General features: G+C 40.7%; 1 protein-coding gene across 4 annotated transcripts in view; it reads right to left on the bottom strand.

Moving 5' to 3' along the window:
* LOC133854666 (lysine-specific demethylase JMJ17) overlaps window positions 1-22,632 on the bottom strand; it is a 38,822-nt gene that overhangs the window by 6,839 nt on the left and 9,351 nt on the right. For 2 of the 4 annotated variants that reach the window (XR_009896832.1, XM_062290914.1), the window contains exons 10-28: window positions 22,473-22,625; window positions 21,730-21,921; window positions 21,577-21,642; window positions 21,324-21,419; window positions 11,497-11,583; window positions 11,269-11,385; window positions 10,970-11,177; window positions 10,792-10,856; window positions 10,534-10,592; window positions 10,299-10,430; window positions 10,044-10,203; window positions 9,642-9,965; window positions 8,855-9,040; window positions 8,423-8,484; window positions 7,203-7,281; window positions 4,786-4,935; window positions 4,556-4,689; window positions 4,088-4,208; window positions 3,937-4,010 (exon numbers count right to left, since the gene is read on the bottom strand). Coding sequence is in view for 1 of the 4 variants with exons in the window: in XM_062290914.1 (XP_062146898.1) it covers window positions 3,937-4,010; window positions 4,088-4,208; window positions 4,556-4,689; window positions 4,786-4,935; window positions 7,203-7,281; window positions 8,423-8,484; window positions 8,855-9,040; window positions 9,642-9,965; window positions 10,044-10,203; window positions 10,299-10,430; window positions 10,534-10,592; window positions 10,792-10,856; window positions 10,970-11,177; window positions 11,269-11,385; window positions 11,497-11,583; window positions 21,324-21,419; window positions 21,577-21,642; window positions 21,730-21,921; window positions 22,473-22,625 (2,465 nt within the window). In the remaining 3 variants the exon portion in view is untranslated. The remainder of the gene's footprint in view (window positions 1-3,936; window positions 4,011-4,087; window positions 4,209-4,555; window positions 4,690-4,785; window positions 4,936-7,202; window positions 7,282-8,422; window positions 8,485-8,854; window positions 9,041-9,641; window positions 9,966-10,043; window positions 10,204-10,298; window positions 10,431-10,533; window positions 10,593-10,791; window positions 10,857-10,969; window positions 11,178-11,268; window positions 11,386-11,496; window positions 11,584-21,323; window positions 21,420-21,576; window positions 21,643-21,729; window positions 21,922-22,472; window positions 22,626-22,632) is intronic. The other 2 variants (XR_009896833.1, XR_009896834.1) reach the window with 1 other exon arrangement.

The raw sequence follows: 22,632 nt of genomic DNA on the forward strand, positions 1-22,632 counted from the left end.
TCCTTAAAGCAAGCAATACTGAATAATTCCAGAAAAACTACCTTAAGGGATTGGTCCTCGCACCACACGTCATGCCATAATCTAATCTTGTAGCCATCACCCACATCAAATATAGTATGACTAGAGAACTCTCCCCAACTCCTTATATTCTTCCAAAGCCCCACCCATGAACACCATTAGAACACCGCCCACCCCACAAATTGTCATATTAAAATCCACCACCACTCTTCTCAACCTCTCTCATGAACATAGTGTCATAATCATTTTCCCAAGAGAGCTCTATTGGACGGAAGTAAATTTCTAACCCCTAACACCCCCCACCCCAAAAATTGGAGATCAGACCTTGAGTCAACTTACTAGATGAAATTTGAACTCTTCACCAATGCCATACCACAAAAAAATATCATTGCAACTTCTCTATACGATTAGCAACACCAGTCGGGAGGAGAAAAAGAAACATGAAATAGGTAGGCAGGTTCGATAAACTACTTTTAATCAAGGTAACCCTCCCACCCTTTGACAAGTACATCTTCCATCTAACCAAACGCCGCTCTATCTTCTCAATAATGCCATCCCAAATAGATTTGGCCTTAAACGAAGCTCCTAGCGGAAGACCTAGGTACTTCATAGGCAAAGAAGAGACCTTGCAACTTAGAATACCAAGCTACCAGCTAGACCTTCAACATTATTGGCATTACCAACGAGGACCAACTCTAATTTAACCAAATTAATCTTCATACCTGAACCCGCTTCAAAGCATAAGAATGTGCATCGCAAGTTACAAAGATTATCTAGATTTGCCCTGCTAAATATCAAGGTATCATCCGCAAACAATAGATGATAAATATTAATGGCACCAACGTCACTAGTCTTTACCAAGAAGCCTGATAAAAGACCCTTGTTCACTGTAACCAAAAATCATTTTACTCAATGCCTACACAACAATGGAGACAAATGATCTCCTGTCTTAAGCCACAGGAACTACCAAAAACAAAAAACTAGTCAAAGTGTCAATCACCAATACAGAAAGCACTTAGAAGAAATACAATGCGCTATCCACTTACACCATTTCTCTCCAAAACCTCATCTCCTCAGCATATACAACAAAACCCCCCAATTAACATGATCATAAGCATTTTCAATATTGAAAAGCACACCTGGCTCACCAGATTTGATCCTGCTATCCAAGCATTCTTTGGCTATTGAGTACAAAATCTACAATCTACCCGTCATGATAGCATTCTTTTTTTTTTTTATAAGTACTAAAAGTTTTATTAAAGAAAGCGTAGGCGTCCTTAAGTACACTGGGAGTATACACAGGAACAACCAAACTAACCCACAAAAAGAAACCCAAACAAACCCGCAAGGACCTAAAACCCTCAAACCCTAAACCCACATGGATCACTCAACGCTACAGCACGTGAGTCTTGCCTTTCCCTCGCCGAGATGATGCGTTTGCATCGCCGTAGTTAATGGAGTTTTTCAGATTCCTCAGCTCCCTCCAACCTTTGATCTTTAGACGTGCAACCTTTACTTCCCAAATAAAATCTTCAATGGCATCCAAAATCGCCAAGGATGGATCCTCGCCCTCATCACCATCCAACACCCAATCCAATGACATTTCAAGAGGATAAACACCCAAAGGGTGAGCAGAGTCTCCATCCTCCCCAACCCCCTCACCTCGTCACCCTGATCCCGCACAACAATCTCCCCAAACGAACCAAAACCTACAAGTCACTATCGAGATTGGGTCAATCCATTCAACCTGACATCCACACCATTTTCAGTAGTTGGAGTAACGCAACCACCCAAAAGGGAAGGAACCCCCATCTTTAGGCAAGAGATGAGGAGCTACCCCATGAGTGCTTGGGATAAGAAAGCCTCTCCGAAGAAGGCTAGACAGAGGAGACTTTCCGAACACTCCCCCACCTGGCTCCAAGGACTGGACCATGGTCCCGACCAAGGCCTAAGAAGAAGCACTCAAAAACGGCGTTGTCGGAGCATTGATCGCCATCACAGCCTCGTCAAACAAAGAAACATCCCACTGGGCACCTCTGCCTACCTTCGATCTTTGGCGATACCTTAGCATTGATTTGGACTCTAACCACATTCTAACATTACCGGGAGAGAGAAGTGGAGCCTTTCGCCCGTCACAACCGCCCCCGAAGAAGAGGCACCGAGGGAATCTGACCCAACTTCAGGGAAATCTGGCACTGGGAAGAAAAAAAAACCCCACAGTATCCGAGACTACTTTATCAGCCACAACCACATTCTAAGCAGCTCCAGACGAGCACCCAAAGGAGACTATTTTCGGTGGCAGCGGAGAGGGATAGCAGTGTTGAGGAGGCTAAAGCCGAATGAGAAGACGTTGGAATAGGAGAATCCGGCCCAGAAAGCACCAAAACAGGACCAGAGGAAGTCGCCAGCAACATCATACCTGAAATCGCAGAGACTTGCACGGGATAGGCGTGCACAGGAGACTCCAAAACAGAAGAATCCGACCTAGACCCTGTCGACAACAGTACTTGGACTGCCAGTCCTGCAAATCCCTTGGAAACTGACAAAAGTAGAGCAGAGGCCAACGACATGTAGACGGCATCTTCTAGATGACAAAGCAACGGCCTAGCAGGAGAAACTTTTGCGCCTCCATGATAGCATTCTGAGGCTTGGAGATTATCTTCTCCACTACTATTTTCAACCTGTTAGCTAAAACTTTGGCAACAATTTTGTAAATTCCACCCACTAAGCTAAAAGGTCGAAAGTCCTTAATATCAATAGCACCAGATTTCTTTGGAATAAGAGCAATGAATGTAGCATTAAGGCTTTTTTCAAACATTCCTTTGGCGTGAAAAATCAAAACATTCATGATATCTTCTTTAAGAACATCCCAACATGCTTGGAAGAATGCCATAGAAAAATTGTCAAGGCCCAAGGCCTTGTCAATGTTTAGGGCTTTCACCGCCTCGAAGACCCCATCATCCTCGAAAGCTCTCTCTAATCAAATGGCCTCATCCTCACCAACGGAATCAAAAGAAAGATCATCCAACCTAGGCCGCCAACTGAATGTAAACCGTATCATCTCCACCACAGCATGTCTAGATAAATCTGAAGCATCTCGTCCAAATTCGTGTGAAGATTCCTCTCTTGTGCAGAACTCTAATCACGCCTAACTACTAGATAGGATAGCTACTAGATAGGATAGGATTCTGTATGTTTAAATTAGAGAGTTTGAATTTTGTTCAAACTCTATTCTGTTCAAACTCTAGATAAGATTATGTTTGTAATTCAAATGTTAGATAGGTTTACCTAACTGATCCAAAGATCATGTATTTACTCTCTCTATATATACGTTACTACATATTAATACAAATCATTGAAATACAAAGTCTATTACTGAACCTTTCGGTAAACAAGCTATCATAGAACTGCACAATGTATTACTCTCTGATCATGGTATGATCTGAAGACATTGTACCATTAACGAACAAAAGATTCAATGGAATCATTCCTTCTATTCGAATTGCTATATTTCCTACTACTGCCACCTTAGTTTTAGAATCATATGCTCCAGCTCAGTTAATCTCCATATGACTTGGGGCAGGAAAACTAATATAGGAAATAAAGTTCAAATTACATAGTGCTGGAGTAGAATAAATTTATATCATGCATGTTCAGCATCATAACAAAATTTTAAAAATTCTTCAAAAGATGCCTTAGTTTTGCCAATTTTTAATAAAAATAAAAAATAAAACGAAAAAGAATGGAATGCATCAAGTATTATTTCATAACTCATTAAATTACAAAAAGTTCATAAACTACATACACAATCCATAAAATACATGAGCTAAAATATGATTTAGAAAAGCCACTAGACAATTGATGAATTAAAAAATAAGAAGTTCTCATCAGAAGAGTCTCAATAGTGCAGTGTATTACCATAAAAAGAAATCTTCAGCATCAGATAGAAGTTCAACAAGCACTTGTAATTCAGGACGCTTCCCTCCAAATCTCTGTACCAGGCAGAGAAGAAGTGAGACGGACTACAAAAGTTTCTTATGAACAAAGCTTCAAAAATATAAATGCATACCAGAGGACCGCCTTTATTTTGACAAATTGATCCGCCCTCCAAAAATTGGCAATAAGGACATATATAAACTTCTCCATGATTTGAATTTGTTGCCATTGGTCCTAGGCACCGCAAATGATAGCTGTTCATATGAAAGATATCTAAAACATGTGATAACCAGAACATATAAACTGAAACAGAGACAAAAGAAGTTGTGACGCATGGAACAACAACTAAAGTTTTAGGGGTGATCATTATCAGATTATTCAGTAGCCACAGGAAAGAGGGGGAAGAAAGGAATCTACAGAACAGGAATCAGAGTCATGTAGCTCAAAATTCTTCAAAAAAAAAAGAGCTTAAATGTTAACTGGAAAAATTTGACATTTAAATAACAACCTACAATGTGGAAGACATTATTAATCCTAGTCGTCTTGACCTTGATAGACAGATTAAATAGATCAAATGCTAACATGGTAGCAAATACCTTACCAGTCCATGCACGTTGAACAAGTAAGAAACCCCAGGTTCTCAGTATCACTGGAGCAGCAGACACATAAATTTCCCACTTCACAAACACGTGACTTGTCATACATGTACAAAGATCTATCTAGAGTCTGTTTTATCTGTGCAATGAAATACATTTTAAATATATCAAACCGATATTTTGAATAAAGCATCAAAATTGTAGAAGAAAATGGATAAGATAGACAGATTGAAACCTTTCGTAAAGCATCAAGCAAAGAGTTCTTATCACCAATTGAAGTCCCTAAAACATCGATGCAGCGCTTCATCCACTTCTCAACCTTTTCAACTTTAGATAAAAGCATATCAAGTTCTGAGCAACTGAAAGCATCAGCACTTCCTAGTTCCTGCAGATGCTCACACAATATTAGCCTACAAATGATATGTACAAGTGATATTAGCCAACATGCTTCAAGTAGAAGGAAAATTTTGCGTGTGCATAAGATCAAACAAACTGAAGCTTTTTAGCCACATTGTTTGTCTCATGAAAATATAGAGCAATAAAATCAAAAGCAATATACATATAGAACAATAACATGGGAGATGATTGACTGGCTAGTTGGAAAAGGTTACACCTCTCCAAGGATGGTAGAGTTACCCTTATTAAGAGTACCCTCGCCAATTTACCTAAGTATTATTTGTCTTTGTTCCCTATCCCGGGGAGTGTTGCTGCTCGCATTGAGAAGTTAAAACGGGATTTCTATGGGGTGGGATTGGTGAAGAGCTTAAATATCACTTGGTGAGTTGGTCGAAGGTTTGTACCCCAATTTCATAAGGGGGCTAGGTATTGGGAACTCGATGTTCAACCGCGCTTTGTTAGGTAAATGGTTGTGGCGGTTTGGAATTGAGAGAGATGTTTGGTGGAGAGTTGCCGTGGACTCCAAGTTTGGCAGTTTGTAGGGTGGGTGGTGCTCCCTTGAGCCTGTAGGTGCCTTTGGAGTGGGGTTGTGGAAGAACATCAAGAAAGGGTGGGAGACTTTCTCTGGTTTTGCAAGATTTGAGGTGGGGGATGGGGTGAGGACAAAATTTTGGCATGATCTGTAATGTGGGGACACGGTTCTGAATGAAGCTTTTCCTGATCTCTTTGGTATTGCTCGTGTGAAGGATGCCTCCGTTACGGATAATATGGAGATTTTAGGTGGTTCTACTTAGTGGAACGTGAGCTTTGTTAGAGAGGCGCATGATTGGGAAGTGGATATCTTTGCTTCCTTCTTCCAGGTGTTGCACTCAACCATGGTGAGTAAAGATCGTGCAGATAGGCTATGGCGGGTCTCTTCCAATAAAGGATTGTTCAAGGTCAAGTCCTTCTTCAACTCCTTAGCCTGCTCTAAAGGTAGACGATTCCCTTGGAAGAGTGTGTAGCTAACTCAAACTCCTTCGATGGCGGCTTTTTCTTCGTGGTCGGCAGCCCTAGGCAAGATCCTTACTGTGGATAATCTCAGGAAGAAGCATATCATCATTGTGAACAGATGTTTTTTGTGCAAGAAAGATGGGGAATCAGTTGGCCACCTTCTTCTTCACTGTGATGTGGCTTCCGCTCTATGGAATGGCATTTTTACTTGTTTTGGTATGTCTTGGGTTATGCCTAGATGAGTTATCAACTTGTTTGCCTGTTGGTGGAAGTTTGGAAGGCTGAAGAGTGTTGCGATTTGGAAGATGGTGCCAATCTGCATTTTTTGGTGTGTTTGGAAGGAACAAAATCTAAGGTGTTTCGACGATTTTGGGAGTTTCATGGAGGATATATTAACTTCATTCTTTCATACTCTTTATTTGTGGAAGGTGGCTCTTTTGTCCCCAATGTCAATTAGTTTTATTGATTTCCTTGTTTGTTTTTCTATTCCTAGTTAGGTGTTTTCTTTTGTATACTTCCAGTGTACCTTGAGACGTCTTACGCTTTCAATAAGACTAAATTTACTTGTCCAAAAAAATTATTCACTAGCATAAAACTAAAAATCCAGAGATTTTATGATATAGTACTGGCCATGGAGAAAATAGAACTCTATGTCCCAACAAGAGTTTAAAGTTATTAAATCCAATACCTCCATTAAATGTAAGCGGGAATGTCATGCAGCATAATGATACATGGCAAAGACTTTCTTGTGCCAATTTGACTTATAACGAAAGAAGTCATCCTATTCAACCCTTAAATACGCCAAAAGCATAAAAAATTTCAAAGATAAATATTAACATAGTATGTGTAACTAGTGCGACCTTCTGCAATAGATATATTAGCCAACATAATGACTATTTTTCAAAATACAAATTGACATTACCAATGGAGAAGCTAAACCAATCTCTCTATTTTTTTGAATCCTCATCCCATACATTGTTCAAAATATATTGTTAGAACTTAAGGTGCAAATTTGAAGTGTGGTCACTAAAAACATTTTTTTTTTTTTAAGTATTAAAGATAGTAGAAAAACACCACCTTAGTTCAAAACTTCAAATAAAGAACTCGTTGATATTTTAACAAATTAGCATGCAGACCCACCAAAATACTTATGAACATGCAGAATTACAACAAGCAACTTTTATACGGATTAATGAAAAAAGAATAAGAGTAGATTTATTCAAGGCAAAACAAGTAATTAAACTTTGACTAACACATGCATACCTTGAGCTCTAACATCAGAGACCAAGATCGATCCTCATATTTTCGATTGAAAAACTGATGCACTTGTTCTCGCCACAGCCTACGTTTACAGTTAAAATGTGATGAGCATCAAGAACTATTAAAATAACAAATAATTGAGAGAAACATATCACATACATTCCCAAAGCTCGATCAATTTCAGGAACTGGGAAAGAAATGTGTTAGTGAATAAGCATTTGCGTGATTCAAACTTGTCCATCAATCTTTAGAGAATAATTTGGGAAAATATATGTCATCCAATTTAGTTTTGAACATTGAGAATATAATAAAGATTATCTGGTGTTCATTTTTTTTATAAGTAATCGAAATATCATTAAAAGTGCAAAAGACGCAACCCAAGTACCATAGGGAGTCTACAAGAGAAACACCTACCTAACAATTGAAAACAAATCAAGAAAATATGAAAACTAAGCAAATTAAGATCTAAGGCAGCTGTTCAGTGGTAAAATACTTGAATTTTACCACCGTTCTCTCACGGTCTTCAAAATTTTTATATTATTTCTTTCTCTCCAGAGACACCACACAAGGCAGGCAGGATGGGACCATCTTTCACGCAGCTGCACACTGAGGACTACCTTCCAACCCTTCCCAACAAGTGAAAAGGTTTACTGCACTATTAGGCATAACCAAGCTAACCCAAGATGACAAAAGATAGCACTCCACAAAAGGTCTACTACATTGAAATTTTCATCAAATATGACGAGAAAACACATTTGAGTTTGACTGCAGTAGGTTATAGGTGAAGAGAACCTGATCAAACTACAAAGAGAAATAACAAAGTACTACAATGATAAAGAAACCATAATCAGTGAGAATCAACAGGCACAGACGAAATAATCTTCAGACATACTTAAACAGATCAAAATGAGAGGATAGATATTGACTCCTATAGGCACCATTTTTTAATAAGCATAGGTTGCAAGTTTGAAGTAGATATCAAGCTGCATCAGTGGTTTCACTAACATCTAAAACTTTCACAGCCTGAAAACACTATCAGAGCATAGAGTAAGATATCAGAAATGCAGCTTGAAATTAAAGCTATATATATATATATAGACACACACACATAGCATACCTACACGTGTGTGCGGTTCTGCTACAGACCCAAGTGATGAATTACAAGTCAGAAGGCTAGAAATAACACAAAGAAGACAATAGAATGAGACAATCAATTTGCTCACTTATGTTTATGGATAGCATTTTCAAGTTGACCAACCATCACCGGAAAGGAGACATCAAAACTCTGCAAGTAGAGAAAGCTAAAAGTCAATTCTATATAACAAATCAACTTTAAAAGATAGGACAAATAGAACACTAATGGGACGTTTTGAGTGTTCGATTTTTTGAAATCTAAATTCAACTATAATTTACTGCGCGAATTCCGAGGTAAAATAAAGTTGAAAAAGATGTTTGGATGGTTTGACTTCCTGAGACACAATTAGAAAAAGTTGAATAAAATCTTATTTGTTTTTGAAAAATTGTGAATACCAATAAATACCAATAGAATTTGTTTTTGAAAAAAAAAATACCCAAACATCCCATAAGTATTCAATTCATAAAGTAGTAGATTTGAGAAGATATGAAGAGGTAATATAATGGGCAAACACAAATACCTGAGACTCTGCAAGAACTTTTTCAGCATCACTTAACTTGCATCTTTTGAAACTAAAGTGTGACACAGAGATTGCCTCTGAGGCTTGCTTAAGCCATCCAATCCCATCAATCAACGACCTGCATAAGGGACCAGACGCACGTTCATGGGGAAGTTGCTCTGCATCCTTCACCAGGTTCTCAACATCCTACAAGATAAAATATGAAGAAAACCCTTCATCAAAATAAACCACTTGGTAAAACGTCTAAGAAGACCAACTCAACTGAGCCTATACATAATTGAATTATCTCACACAAGGAAGAAATAGCTCAAAACCAATAAAGTTGTGCAAGTCCCAACTATTCTATTCCAAGAAAATTTGATTGCACTAAAACCCAAGGGTTTGATTAAGACAATTCGGAAGGTGAGGATACTGAAGCAAAACCTAATTCCCTCATAATGCAGAAAATGTTTTTGTATCTACACTTTTTTTTCTTCTTTTTTTTCTTTTTTCTTTTTTGATAATTAAAACAATCTTATTAAAGCAGAGGAACGCAACCCAAGTACGTTTCTGTATATACACTTCATTCTTTATTACTTCTTGAAGTAATAAACAATGGCATACATCAATTTTATTGCAACTTGCACTGTTTCACAAATCACTTAGAAACAACAAAAATAAATTGCAAACAAAAAGCACATGTTTCTTTGTACTCATCAAAGCTTCGGAGAAAGAATAAAACAAGCTCAAGTAACACCAAAAAGCATCAACATATAATATGACCATATTAATTAGTTTAAAAATTCACCTCCAAAGAAGGAGCACCAGAGCAGAAAGAAAGGGCCTTCTTGCACCACTGCAGAGCAGAACAGTCACCTTGAAGCTCTGGAATCTCACGAAAGTCGAAACCAAGAGATAAACCACTTTTTGTGACAGATTCCATTGTAGAAATTATACATTCCATTTTGGAAATAAGACAATCGCCTATATTACTCAAACCAAATATGCATCCAGCATCTTGCAGAAGAGAACGTGCTTCATGCTCCCACTCCTCGCAGTTCTTCAAAACTGTTTCTAGCACCCTGCTTTCTTCCAAAGATATCTTCAGAATCTTCGACTGAGAAACTAAATCCTACAAAATGTAGAGGACATCATCACATACACAGTTCAATTTTAAGCAAAGTACCAATATGCGGGAGAGAGCAAGAACCTTCAAGGTCTTCACTTCGAGTAAAGAACTTGAGTCAGGAGCTGAAGACGAAGCAGACATTAAAAAGGGTTTTGACTTCTTTAACCAGGACTTGGCTATTAATACTATATCTTTGATATCATTAAGAGAAGGCAGAATCACAAATATGTCCTCTGAAGCCCTGAAGAAGTTCAATGCCAACTATTATTACTAGCGGGCAAAATAAGGCATAAAAATAAAAAATTCAAAAACAAACAAGCAAAGTGCACTTAAAACCTTATGACATCCTCAAAGTCGCACATTGGAGCCTCATGTGCAAGAACATCTTTTGCTCTTTCTTCCCAATGTACAGCAGCAGCAAGTACTCCAGTCATATCAACAAATAATTTCTGTCTCTCAATCTGAAGCCTGTAAAAAAAATGAAAATTGAAACAGGAAGCTTTATCAAAAATATAAAGCAAAAACCTTTAGCACTCTTAGTTTTTGAGGGGTATCGAGGAAAAAATCATACACTGCAGCCTCCATCATCAGTTGCTGAATGAAGTCCAGAGACATTTTAGTATGGCATGCCTGTTATCAACGTAGCATAAATCAATAAACTTCCCTAGTGAATTTCCAAAAAATGCTTGACACACAAGCACCAAAACAAATTAGAGCGTTATATTCATTTAATAAACATAATCTTGAAATTTAAAACCATCAAGTACATGAACAAAAGAGAGGGGAAAGAAGAACACTCTGAAGACAAAGAGGGTTCATATCGAATTACCTTAATAGCCTTTTCCCTGCAACAGGCCTTCTTCAACTCAACCTTGGCTAGAGGCAATTCATCAACTGCTCAAAACAAACACACCATTAGAACAATATAAAACAATAACAAGAATGATGACCCTATAATGATCTCCAAAACAGTAAAACAGAAAAGTTGCATGTGTCAACGAGCGAACCTTGAATTCTTAAAGATTCTCCATCTGTGAGAATGCTATTTAATTCATCAACTACATTGTGATAATCCTCCCGTTCATTAATGTTCACCAGAACATCATTAAACCGGGAGATCCACAAAAGTGCAGCAGCGTGATACTGCCTCAGAAGCTTCAACTCCGGTATGTTAACAGTACAACTATTCAATTCTTGAAGAAGCACTTCGAGATTCTGAAAAAGTTATTGGTTAAAAAGGTAGGCCTTAAACTCCAATGAACACTAAAAGCCACAAAAAACAACAACAAAAACCCACAAAGCCAACCTTTAGACTGATAGGACCTTTCAAAATCTCAGCACACTGAGCACGACACAGTTCAGCTTGCCTTAATAAATCCAAAAGCATTTCCTTCTCTGGGAGTTGAACTTGAATCTCCAAAATCTGTTCAACATTGAGATTAAGATCATAGTTTGTGGATACCTAAAGAAACAACCACAGAAATTGACAAAAAGAAGATAATAGCAATTGGAAACATGTAGAAATCCAAATCACCTCTGACTTTAACTTGTGAATAATATCAACCTCGACTGTGGCAGGACGTTTCTCAGAGATGCATTTCTGTACGCTTTCTATCCAGACCTAATGGTTCTCAGTAATAAAACCAGATTAGAAAGAAAACAAATGGCGAAAAATACAAAAGATGAGCAATGCAATCCAAAAGCTAGTTACTTTATGTAGAATATCATGGCTTTGGCCAAAACTGAATTTGCTTTAATAGCACGCATACTAAGTGAAAGACAAAAAGCCTTTTACCATAGTAAGTTTATAAGTTTATATTTTCTTGAGGAAGAATCCAATGCATCAAAATAAAATTATTTTGAAAACATCAAAAGCGCATGTAGGTTCCATGTGTAACCAAACTCAAGATCAATTCCCAAAGAAACATCTATCAGTACACAGACACCACAAGATTTACATTGTTCAATCCTATGTGGAAATCTTTAGGCCAAAAAATGAAAAAAACAAAAAACAAAAACAAAAAAACAAAAAACAAAAAACAAAAAACAAAAACAAAAACAAAAAAGAAAGAAAGAAAGAAGCACACAGATGTCAAGGAGAGAGACAAATCCATTTAACTGTGAAAATTATTAACATAAGAATCCCTTTCCACATTTCACAAACCAACCCCCAAACATTTTGAAATATAACCCTAATGTAGTTCCCAAAAACACTATAGACATGTAAGGCTACGAGAAACACCAAAGATTCTAAGGTGTGGAGAAGCTCCCTTAAAACATTTGTACCCCTAAGCTCTTCCATATAGCTGAGGACAAGGATGCTAAGGCGCAAATTGTTTGAGTCAGCCAAATGGTCATGTTAATTGGTGCCTGAGTTTTGTGGGAGCAGTTCACGTTGGAAAACAGAAACTTTGGTCTCTTGAAAGTTCAAACCTGTTCACATAAAAAGTCCTTGGAGGTCTCTTGAATGGCAGCCATTTGTGGCCGACTGTTATGGGTCTGTTGTACGGATCAGCCATCAGAGTGCAGGGAAGCTACGAAGGAAGGAGGAGAAGCGTGGCAGCAGCAGGAAGTTTCTAGAACAGTTATTCAACCTATGTTATTTTACTTTTATCCCTAAGTGACCTGCGTTTCGTACAGATCCAGATGTGTTTTATAAGCATCTTTTATTTGCATTTCATTTAGTTTCTGTAGCCGTTTTAGGAGAGAGGGAAAGGCTGAATTCGGTTAGAATGATTCTAACCAAATTGCCTATTTAACAGACTTGGAAGAGAGTGTGCAGAGATGGTCGTGTTTCAAGAGGGAGCTTGGCCTATTGAAGTGGCAGGAAGTGGGAAGGCAGTTTGTGGTTGGGCTGAAATGGAAGGAGATGAAGGTAGGGTGTCACCTCTCAATTCCTATTCTACAAAATCTGGGGTTTTTTCAGGTTACTCCGACTGGGTTATTCAGTGAGCAAATGCCATTTATCCCATCGTAGGGATTTCGTATGAGGGTCATAAGCTACAATTTTTGGCTCTATTGACTCATATTGAAGAGGAACGTCGTAATGGAGTGGTGGAAGCCATGTCAGGCTGTGGAACGAAGGGCAAAAGGGAGGTTAACAATTTGAAGTGTTCTATCAATTACGATGCGAGAGGTTCATGCTCTAGTCGCGGGAGAGGGAAGGTGAGGGGACATCAAGTTGTGTCATGAAGCCTAGGATTCTTTCCTGGAATGTGAGGGGGCTGAACAAGCGGAGCAAACGTCTAAGGATAAGTAACTTGCTCAAGGATTGGAAGGTGGATATTATTTGCTTCCAAGAAACCAAGGTTCAGGGTATGTCAAGAAGTTTTGTGCGAAGCTTATGGGGCTGCAATCATGTGGATTGGTGCTATTTAGATTCTTGTGGGGCCTCGGTTCCATGTGAAAGATCTGGAGAGGGTAGTTTGTCTGCTATGAGAGATTTCTCTGATTTCATCTTTGATCAGGGTCTCATGGATCTTCCTCTCGCTGGGGGCTCTTATTCTTGGTCGCTCAGGCTTGATCCTCTTGTTTGGTCTAGGATTGATCGCTTTCTAGTCTCCCCAGATTGGGAAGCTCGATTCCCTATGGTTTCTCAAAAGAGGCTTCCACGCCTCTATTCAAACCACTTCCCGATTCTTCTCGATTGCGTCAACGTTTCTAGGGGGGCAAGGCCTTTCAAATTTGAGAACATGTGGCTTAAAGCGGATGGTTTTGTGGAAAGGGTGAAACAGTGGTGGGATTCTTATTCGTTCCAAGGTACTCCTAGTTATATCCTTGCTTGTAAACTCAAGGCTTTGAAACAAGTTTTGAAGAGATGGAATGAAGAGGTGTTTGGTAGTGTAGAGAGGAACACGAGGAAGTTGTTTGAAGAACTTAGACGTTTGATTCTATTGAAAGAAGTAGGGCTCTAGTTGAGGAGGAGATACTAAAGAAGACAGAGATTGTCAGCGAGATAGAAAGGATTTCTCTTTTAGAGGAAGTAAGTTGGAGGCAGAAATCGAGGGTGACGTGGCTAAAGGAATGGGATAAATGTACTAAATTCTTTCATTCCATAGCCAACTCTAATAGAAGGTACAACACTATAGACTCTTTATTGATTGGAGATACTCTTTCTTCTAACCAGTCAGAAATAGGTGAGCACGTGGTCCAATTCTATCAAAAGCTATTTTCTTAGCCGTTTCAGTGGAGGCCTATGGTGGATGGGTTATCCTTTGATTCTATTTTGGAGTCTAAAGCCAGCTGGTTGGAGAGAGCTTTCGAGGAAGAAGAGGTTAGGAAGGTAGTGTCAACTATGAATGGTGATGATAGAACATAGAAATTATGGAAGTTGAAACCGTGCTCTTTACCGAGCATTCATTGATCATATATAGAGTTTGATTACAAAGTTTAAGTTAAATACTAACTCTAGTCTAGCAACCGGTTTCTACCTCTAAATACATTCAAACTATAACACTTGAAATCTTTATCTAGTTATGATACTATTGCATTAGGACTCTATAACATGTCTCGGCTTTTGGATAGAAGTAGAGGACTTCTTAGTAGAGTCCCAGTTGGACACCTCCACAGATTGAGCCACACATGACTCCTGCTGGGACTTTGAGTCTTGTGCGAGAGGTGTTCTAATACCCTCCCGCAAGGTCAACGGAGGAGATCGCACGTTGAGCTTGAAACAGAGTTGTTGAAACTTGGCTGAAACAAGGGGTTTTGTAAGAACATCGGCAAGCTGATCTGAGCTAGGAACAAACCGAACCACCAAGGACTTATCAGCAACGCGATCTCGGACAAAGTGGAAATCAATTTCCACATGCTTGGTATGCGCATGGAATACCGGATTAACGGACATGTAGGTAGCACCAATATTATCACACCAAAGAGTTGGGGGAGAGGAGGTCCGAACACCAAGTTCTTGAAGGAGTGCCTGGATCCATAAGAGTTCAGCTGTGGTGTTTGCAACAGCCTTATACTCTGCTTCTGTAGAGGACCGAGAGACAGTGGGTTGTTTGCGGGAGTGATAAGAAGGAGAAATAGCGATTAAGGTTCCGACATCCTAGCTATCAATTAGGATAATTAGGGTTTCCAATGATTGAGGATCCACATAAGGCAGGCGGCTAGAGACAGTTGGCGCCAAGACTGGGTTTCCAAATCCGGCTTTCTCCCCTAACGGCTACTTTCTCTTCTACCTCCTTCTCAACCTATTTCAATATGGCAAGCCAATAAATCTTATTTCATTCCTTGTAGTGTTATTCCCTTCCTTGTTTACGCATCAAATTATCCTATAAATGTAACCCTAGCCTACAAACTGGGTATCAATGATTTATCAATAACAAGTCCATTTTTGAGCCCTAATTTTGGGTTCTTATCATTCTGGTATCAGAGCTCCTCTGATCCGGTGTATGGTTCATACACGCAAGCAAAAACAGCAAAGGATGGATTCGGATCATCTCACCCGCTTCATGGAGCGAACGGAGCAACACATGAAAGAAATGACGGAAGCCATGGCCGCCATCAACCAGAAGTGCGATCGGCTGTCCACCAGTGTGCAACGAATGGAAGCCGAGTCCAGCAACGGAAGAACCACCGGGGGTGTCCAAGGTGGGGCTCCACCGCCTCCCCCACACAACCCTGAGCCCGAATACAACTCCGGTACTGGGCCCAACCATGAGCAGCAACGTGGTGACAATTCCATCCACACCCGGACCCTACGCCTCGATTTTCCTCGCTTTGATGGTAGCGATCCGGCGGGATGGCTCTACAGGGCGGAGCAATTCTTCGAGTACCACCAAACCCAGGCTCTCCAACAGATTCGTATTGCTTCTTTTCATTTGGAAGGGGACGCCCTGCAGTGGTATCGGTGGGCGACAACCGCCAACCCCATGGCCACATGGGCGGAATTCGCCAAGGCCCTCTTAACCCGTTTCGGGCCAACAGAATATGATGACTCTGCGGAAGCTCTGGCAAAACTGCAACAGATGGGTAGTATTCGAGAGTACCAGACCGAGTTTGAGAAGCTAGCCACTCAGGTCTCGGCCTTGAGCGAGCCGTTCCTGATCAGCTGTTTCATCGGTGGGTTGAAGGAAGACATTCGACTAAACGTTAAGATGTTTAGACCCACGTCCCTCACCTCGACCATCGGCCTCACCCGGTTACAAGAGGAGAGGCAGAACCGCAAGCCACCGCCCAAACAATCCATCAAACCAACCCATTCCGTAGCCCCGGCTGTTCCGAAGACTCCACCGGTCAAACGATTGACCCCTGCGGAAGCGGCTGAAAGGCGACGCAAGAACCTGTGCTACAATTGTGATGAGCGTTGGGAAGCCGGACACAGGTGCAAACAGAAGGTGTTGTTCCTCATCGAAGGTGATGACACAACGACAGAGGATGCCGAAGACGTGTTTGAGGACGCTGAACCAGCAGAAGTATTGGAGATATCGGTGGCAGCCCTGGCGGGGGAAACGACTCCACGAACCATGCGCGTTACGCTGTACATCAAGCGACAACCGCTCACAGCATTGATTGACTCAGGGAGCACGCACAACTTCCTGCATCCTCGAGTGGTGCGACACCTTCTCTGCCGAGTTGATGGTAATGCAATACTAGAGGTCCGAATTGCCGACGGGGGCAAGCTGAGAAGCACCGGTTGTTGCCCAGGTGTTCGGGTGACGCTACAACAGCTATCCTTTTCGGCTGACTTCTATATCCTGCCGCTCGGGGGGTGTGACATGGTGCTGGGCGCTCAGTGGCTCCGCACCCTAGGGCCCATCCTATGGGATTTCTCGGATTTGAGTATGGAATTCACAGTGGAGAAACAGAGGTACAGGGTGATGGGCAACCAACTCAAGCTGGTCCACGAAGTAGGAATCCGTTCCATGGAGCAAGTCTGGAAAAAAGAGAGCCCGGTGAACAGCCTACTGATCCAACCGAGATGGGTCCCGGACACTGAGTGCCAGACCATCACTGCGGCGGACCAGCCGACTGCACCCCAACTGCATCAACTACTGGACCGGTTCAGCCACCTCTTTGCGGAGCCCGTGACGCTGCCCCCACGACGCTCACATGACCATCAAATACCGGTATTGCCGAATTGTGCTCCCACCAACGTGCGCCCCTATCGGTATGCCCACGTGCAGAAGGATGAAATTGAACGAACAGTCAAGGCGCTACTCGAGACTGGGCTAATTCGGCCTAGCCACAGCCCCTATTCTTCCCCAGTCCTGCTAGTGCGCAAGAAGGACGGCACTTGGCGCATGTGCGTGGATTACCGAGCGCTCAATCAGGTCACGGTCAAGGATAAGTTCCCTATCCCAGTGATAGACGAGCTTCTAGATGAATTACACGGTGCATGCTACTTCTCTAAACTCGATCTCCGTTCCGGCTACCATCAGATTCGCGTACATGAAGCAGACATTGAAAAAACGGCCTTCCGGACACATGACGGTCACTACGAATTCTTGGTCATGCCGTTCGGCCTCACCAATGCACCATCGACCTTTCAACATTTGATGAACGAGGTATTTCGCCCATTCTTACGCAAGTTCATTTTGGTTTTTCTAGATGATATCCTGGTTTACAGTCCAAACCTGGAGACCCACCTTCAACATCTGGAGACGACTTTGCTGCAATTGCAACAACACCAGCTTTTCATCAAACGTTCCAAGTGTGCATTCGGGGTGGAGCAGGTGGAGTATCTCGGCCATATCATTTCCAAGGAAGGAGTTGCAGCGGACCCCGCCAAAATCAGTAGCATGCTCGATTGGCCCATTCCAAAAACAGTCACGGGATTGCGCGGGTTCCTTGGCCTCACAGGGTACTACCGGAAATTTGTTCAAGACTATGGGAAGATTTGCAGGCCTCTCACCACCCTGCTTAAGAAGGGGAATTTTGTCTGGACTGCGGAAGCTGAGGAAGCGTTCAACGCTCTTAAGAAGGCCATGACCACCACCCCCGTCCTCGCCTTGCCGGATTTCACTAAGCTACTTTCTCTTCTACCTCCTTCTCAACCTATTTCAATATGGAGTCTTGTGCGAGAGGTGTTCTAATAGGTGACAAGGCTCCGAGTCCTGATGGGTTTTCTATGGCATTTTTCCAAGCATGTTGGGATGTCTTGAGCTCGGACATTATGGCGGTATTTCATGACTTTCATGCGAGAGGTTGGTTCGATAAAAGCCTAAATGTTTCGTTCATTTCGCTTATTCCAAAGGCTCCTAGTGCGATTTCCCTCAAAGAAATTCGACCCATTAGTCTTGTGGGAGGGGTTTACAAGATCATTGCTAAAGTTCTAGCAAACAGATTGAAGTTAGTGTTGGAAAAGGTCATATCCAAATCTCAGAGTGCCTTCATTAAAGGTAGGTAGATCCTTGATCCGATCCTTATTGCTAATAAATGCTTTGATAGTAGAATTAGATCGGGGGAACCAGGTGTCGTGTAAAATGGATTTGGAGAAAGCATACGATCGTGTAAATTGGGACTTTCTATTGTATATGCTGAAACCGTGTGGTTTTGGGGATTAATGGTGTTCCCGGATTGCTCATTGCACTTCTTCTGTGCGGTTTTCGGTGCTAGTCAATGGATCTCCTTATGGGTTCTTCAGTAGCTCCCAAGGTTTAAGACAAGGGGACCCTTTGTCTCCCCTTTTGTTTGTGTTTGTGATGGAAGCTTTGAGCTATATGATTTCTGCTGCGGTTAGTGGGGGTTTGCTAGAAGGTTTCAAAGTTGGTAATGCAGATTTTTCGCATCTTCTGTTTGCAGATGACACTCTGATTTTTTTTTTTGATCTTCTCAATTGCGTCATTTACAGTCTCTTCCTCCTGTTTGAAGCTGCTTCGGGTTTGAAGGTTAATTTGGCAAAGTCAAATTTAATTCCTGTGGAGAATGTTGATCAAGTGGAAAGGCTAGCCGACATTATAGGGTGTGGGATTGCTTCTTTGCCGGCAAAGTATCTTGGTTTTCCTTTGCGGGCTTCCTATAAGTCCACTCATATTTGGGACGGGGTTATTGAGAAGAAAGAGCATCAATTGGCTAGTTGGCAAAGGTTATACCTCTCCAAGGGTGGTAGAGTCACACTTATTAGGAGTACTCTTGCCAATGTGCCTATTTATTTTTTGTCTGTGTTCCCTATCCCGGGGAGTGTTGCTACTCACTTAGAGAAATTACAGCGGGATTTTCTTTGGGATGGAATGGGTGAAGAGTTTAAATTTCACTTGGTAAGTTGGTCGAAGATGTGTTCCCCAGTTTCAGAAGGGGGGCTAGGTATTCAGAATTTGTTGATGTTCAACCTTGCTTTGTTAGGCAAATGGTTGTGGCAGTATGAAATTGAGAGAGATGCTTGGTGGAGAGTGGCGGTGGATTCCAAGTTTGGCAATTTGTGGGGTGGGTGGTGCTCCCGCGAGCCTGTAGGTCCCTTTGGGGTGGGGATGTGAAAGAATATCAGGAAAGGATGGGGGATTTACTCTGGTTTCACTAGATTTGAGGTAGGGGATAGGATTAGGACAAAATTTTAGCATGATCTGTGGTGCAGGGATACGATGTTGAAGGAAGCTTTTCCTGTTCTTTTTTGGTATTGCTCGGGTTAAGGATGCTTCCGTTGCAGATAATATGGAGGTTTTGGGCGGCTCTATTCAGTGGAACGGGTGCTTTGTTAAAGAGGCGCATGATTGGGAAGTGGATGTCTTTGCCTCCTTTCAGGTGCTGCATTCAACCATGGTGAGTCGAGATCGTGCAAATAGGCTCTGGTGGATCCCTTCCAAGAAAGGTGTGTTCAAGGTCAAGTCCTTCTTCAGCTTCTTGGTTGGCTCTGAAGGTCAACGCTTTCCTTGGAAGAGAGAGCGTGGCAGACTCAAGCTCCTTCGAGGGTGGCTTTTTTTGCGTGGACGGCAGCCCTAGGCAAGATTCTTACAGTGGACAATCTCAGGAAGCGGAAGATCATCATTGTGGATAGATGCTACTTATGCAAGAGAGATGGGGAATCTGTGGACCACCTTCTTCTTCATTGTGATGTGGCTTCCACTTTGTGGAATCATGTTTTTTCTTCGTTTGGTATGTCTTGGGTTATGCCTAGAAGAGTTATCAACTTATTTGCCTGTTGGTGGAAGGCTGGAAGGCCAAGGAGTACTGCGGCATGGAAGATGGTCAATTTGCATTCTTTGGTGTGTTTGGAAGGAGAGAAATCTTAGGTGTTTCGAATACATGGAGAATTCCTTGGAGGATATTGTTGTCCCGTTCCTTCATATGTTGTATCTTTGGACGGTGACCTTTTTGTCACCCTTGTCAATTAGTTATTCTGATTTTCTTGTTCGTTTTTCTTTGCCTTCTTAGGCGTCTCCTTGTGTATACTTCTAGTGTACTTAGGGGCGCCTTACGCTTTCAATAAAACTTTATTTACTTATCAAAAAAAGAAAATTAGCTTGTATTCGTCTTTATGGAGAGTTTGAGCCTCTCGAAGTGCTCTACAATATCATTTCAGTATTATTCAGTAATTCCTATCATCTTCCTCGTTATATTTCCAGTTCCTTGCTTCTTTCACAGAAAATACCCTTACATTGACCTTGTTCGTAGTGATCAAGTATAGTTCTTCCCTCTGCGCTTTCTATTGATATTGAATTACTTATCAAAAAAGTATAGTTCTTAGGCCATTCATAGTATCAGTTTGAAAGCATCGCTGCCCTTCACTGCTGAGCAGGCTTGCAAAAGAAGTTTCTCAAAAGTTGAAGCCAGTAAGCGAGTCAAGGCCCAGACTGAATTAGGTTAACACGACAGTTCTGAGGTACTCGACCTTGTCAAGGCCTTGCCAGGTTATGCTGGTGTTTAAAAATGCATCGCATTAAAATCAAGACCTTTCACCATATTAAATCTAGTAATTTACTGGGAGCTCTCCACTCAATCTAATAGTTGTTTTCTGCCTATGCTTTCATTTCATCCTCTTGCTCTTTAAGTTATTAATTTTCACCAGTGGAAGCACCTACAAGTTTTTTTCCCTCAGTTTTCCATATATCCAATAAAAGGGCAAAACCAGAATTAAAGCTGCTCTAAAGCAACAGAGCCTATCAATCCCATCTAAGTAACAAATGATAAAAAATTAAAAATATATATATATATATATATATATATATATATATATATATATATATATGAGAAATACTACTTAAAGTATGGAAAGTATAATACGCATACTACACCCAAGATCATGTGATATGCAGGCAAGCATATGAACATTATTTTGCAACTTCTATCCAATGAAAAATCTACTAAATTACTAGAAATAAATGGTAAAAGAAAAAATATTGGCCAGACTGCCACAAGGAAGACAAGCAACCCAAAAACATAAATTTCATACTAAATCTGCCTATGTTCAACAGGAAATACCTTTACAGAAGAAATTTTCAGTGATAACTGCTCACTCTCTTTTACATAAATTGGTAAGCCACAAGCTCTGGAGTACAAGGATTCCAACTCAGAAATCTGCAGCGACAAACATCAATCAAAACAAATGGAGAAAAAGGACACATCATAACTGAATTAATGCTGCAAGCTGCCAGAAGACAATTACTTTCAATATAATCTCAAAAATTAATATAGTCAAATTTTTATAAAAAAAAATAAATAAAATAAGGGGTACTTTTGAGCATGTTGATAGAGCATTATCAATTTCCCGAATCAACAGGCTTGCCTCTGTCACATACTCCTGAATGTCATAAAACAAACAACAATGAGTTCAATTGGCAGATAACCACACAGTGGAAACAATATTCACACACTAATCCATAATAACCTTCAATTTGAGATGCCTAGCCTCGTTACAGGGCACAGGGTTGATACTCAGTAACTCATTGACATATTCATAGTGAATTTTCTCTAGATCCCCACCAAAATGACGCGACCAGTTTTCAACTTTAGATAGACAATCTCTTATGCCTTCTGCCCATTTATGAGCTTCAATCAATTTCTTTACCATGTCTCGCACCTGTGTCCAAAGCGTAACTTTTTGCTTCAGAAACTATTGTTGTAAAGTCCAATTTTAATGCACTAGCAACAGCTTCCCTTAAACTTTTCCTCAAATTAGAGAATTAAAATACTTTTTGCTTCCCTATTTAAATGCACTCCACAATAACTTCCCTTATCCCTTCCCTATACCATTTAAATATTCTTTAATTAAATGCTAAGAGAAAGAGAGAAGAAAAATAAATTATTTAAATATTGTTTCAAATAAATGCTAGAAGAATGAGAGAGGAAAGATAAAAATTTTTATATTAAAATAATGCTAAGGGAACTACTTTTGTTTCTCTAGATGTAGGGTACAACTTTTGCCTCTCTTGGTGTTTCCTTAGTTTAGGGAACAACAAAGGAATCTAATACAAGTGATTTTTTTTTTTTTTTTGAGTTTTCCCTACATGTAGAGAACGGAATGAGATTTAGGGAAGTTGCTGCTAATACTCTAAGAGCAACAAGAATGAAAAAAAAAAAAAAAAAAAAAAAAAAAAAAGAAAGAAAAGAAGATGGAGGCTAAAAGCTCACAGGATCCATTTCAGAACCAGCCCAAAGAAACTGTTCAGCTTCCTTCAACACAGCAGCATAGGCTTCACTTGAAAATGGATTCTGAAAAATCTTGCACGACTGCAAAAGCCACTGGGCTGCAAGCTGATCCAGAGTAGCATGGCCACCTTTGACCTACATG

The sequence above is a fragment of the Alnus glutinosa genome, chromosome 13 (genome assembly GCF_958979055.1).
Source record: "Alnus glutinosa chromosome 13, dhAlnGlut1.1, whole genome shotgun sequence".
Classification (NCBI taxonomy): domain Eukaryota; kingdom Viridiplantae; phylum Streptophyta; class Magnoliopsida; order Fagales; family Betulaceae; genus Alnus; species Alnus glutinosa.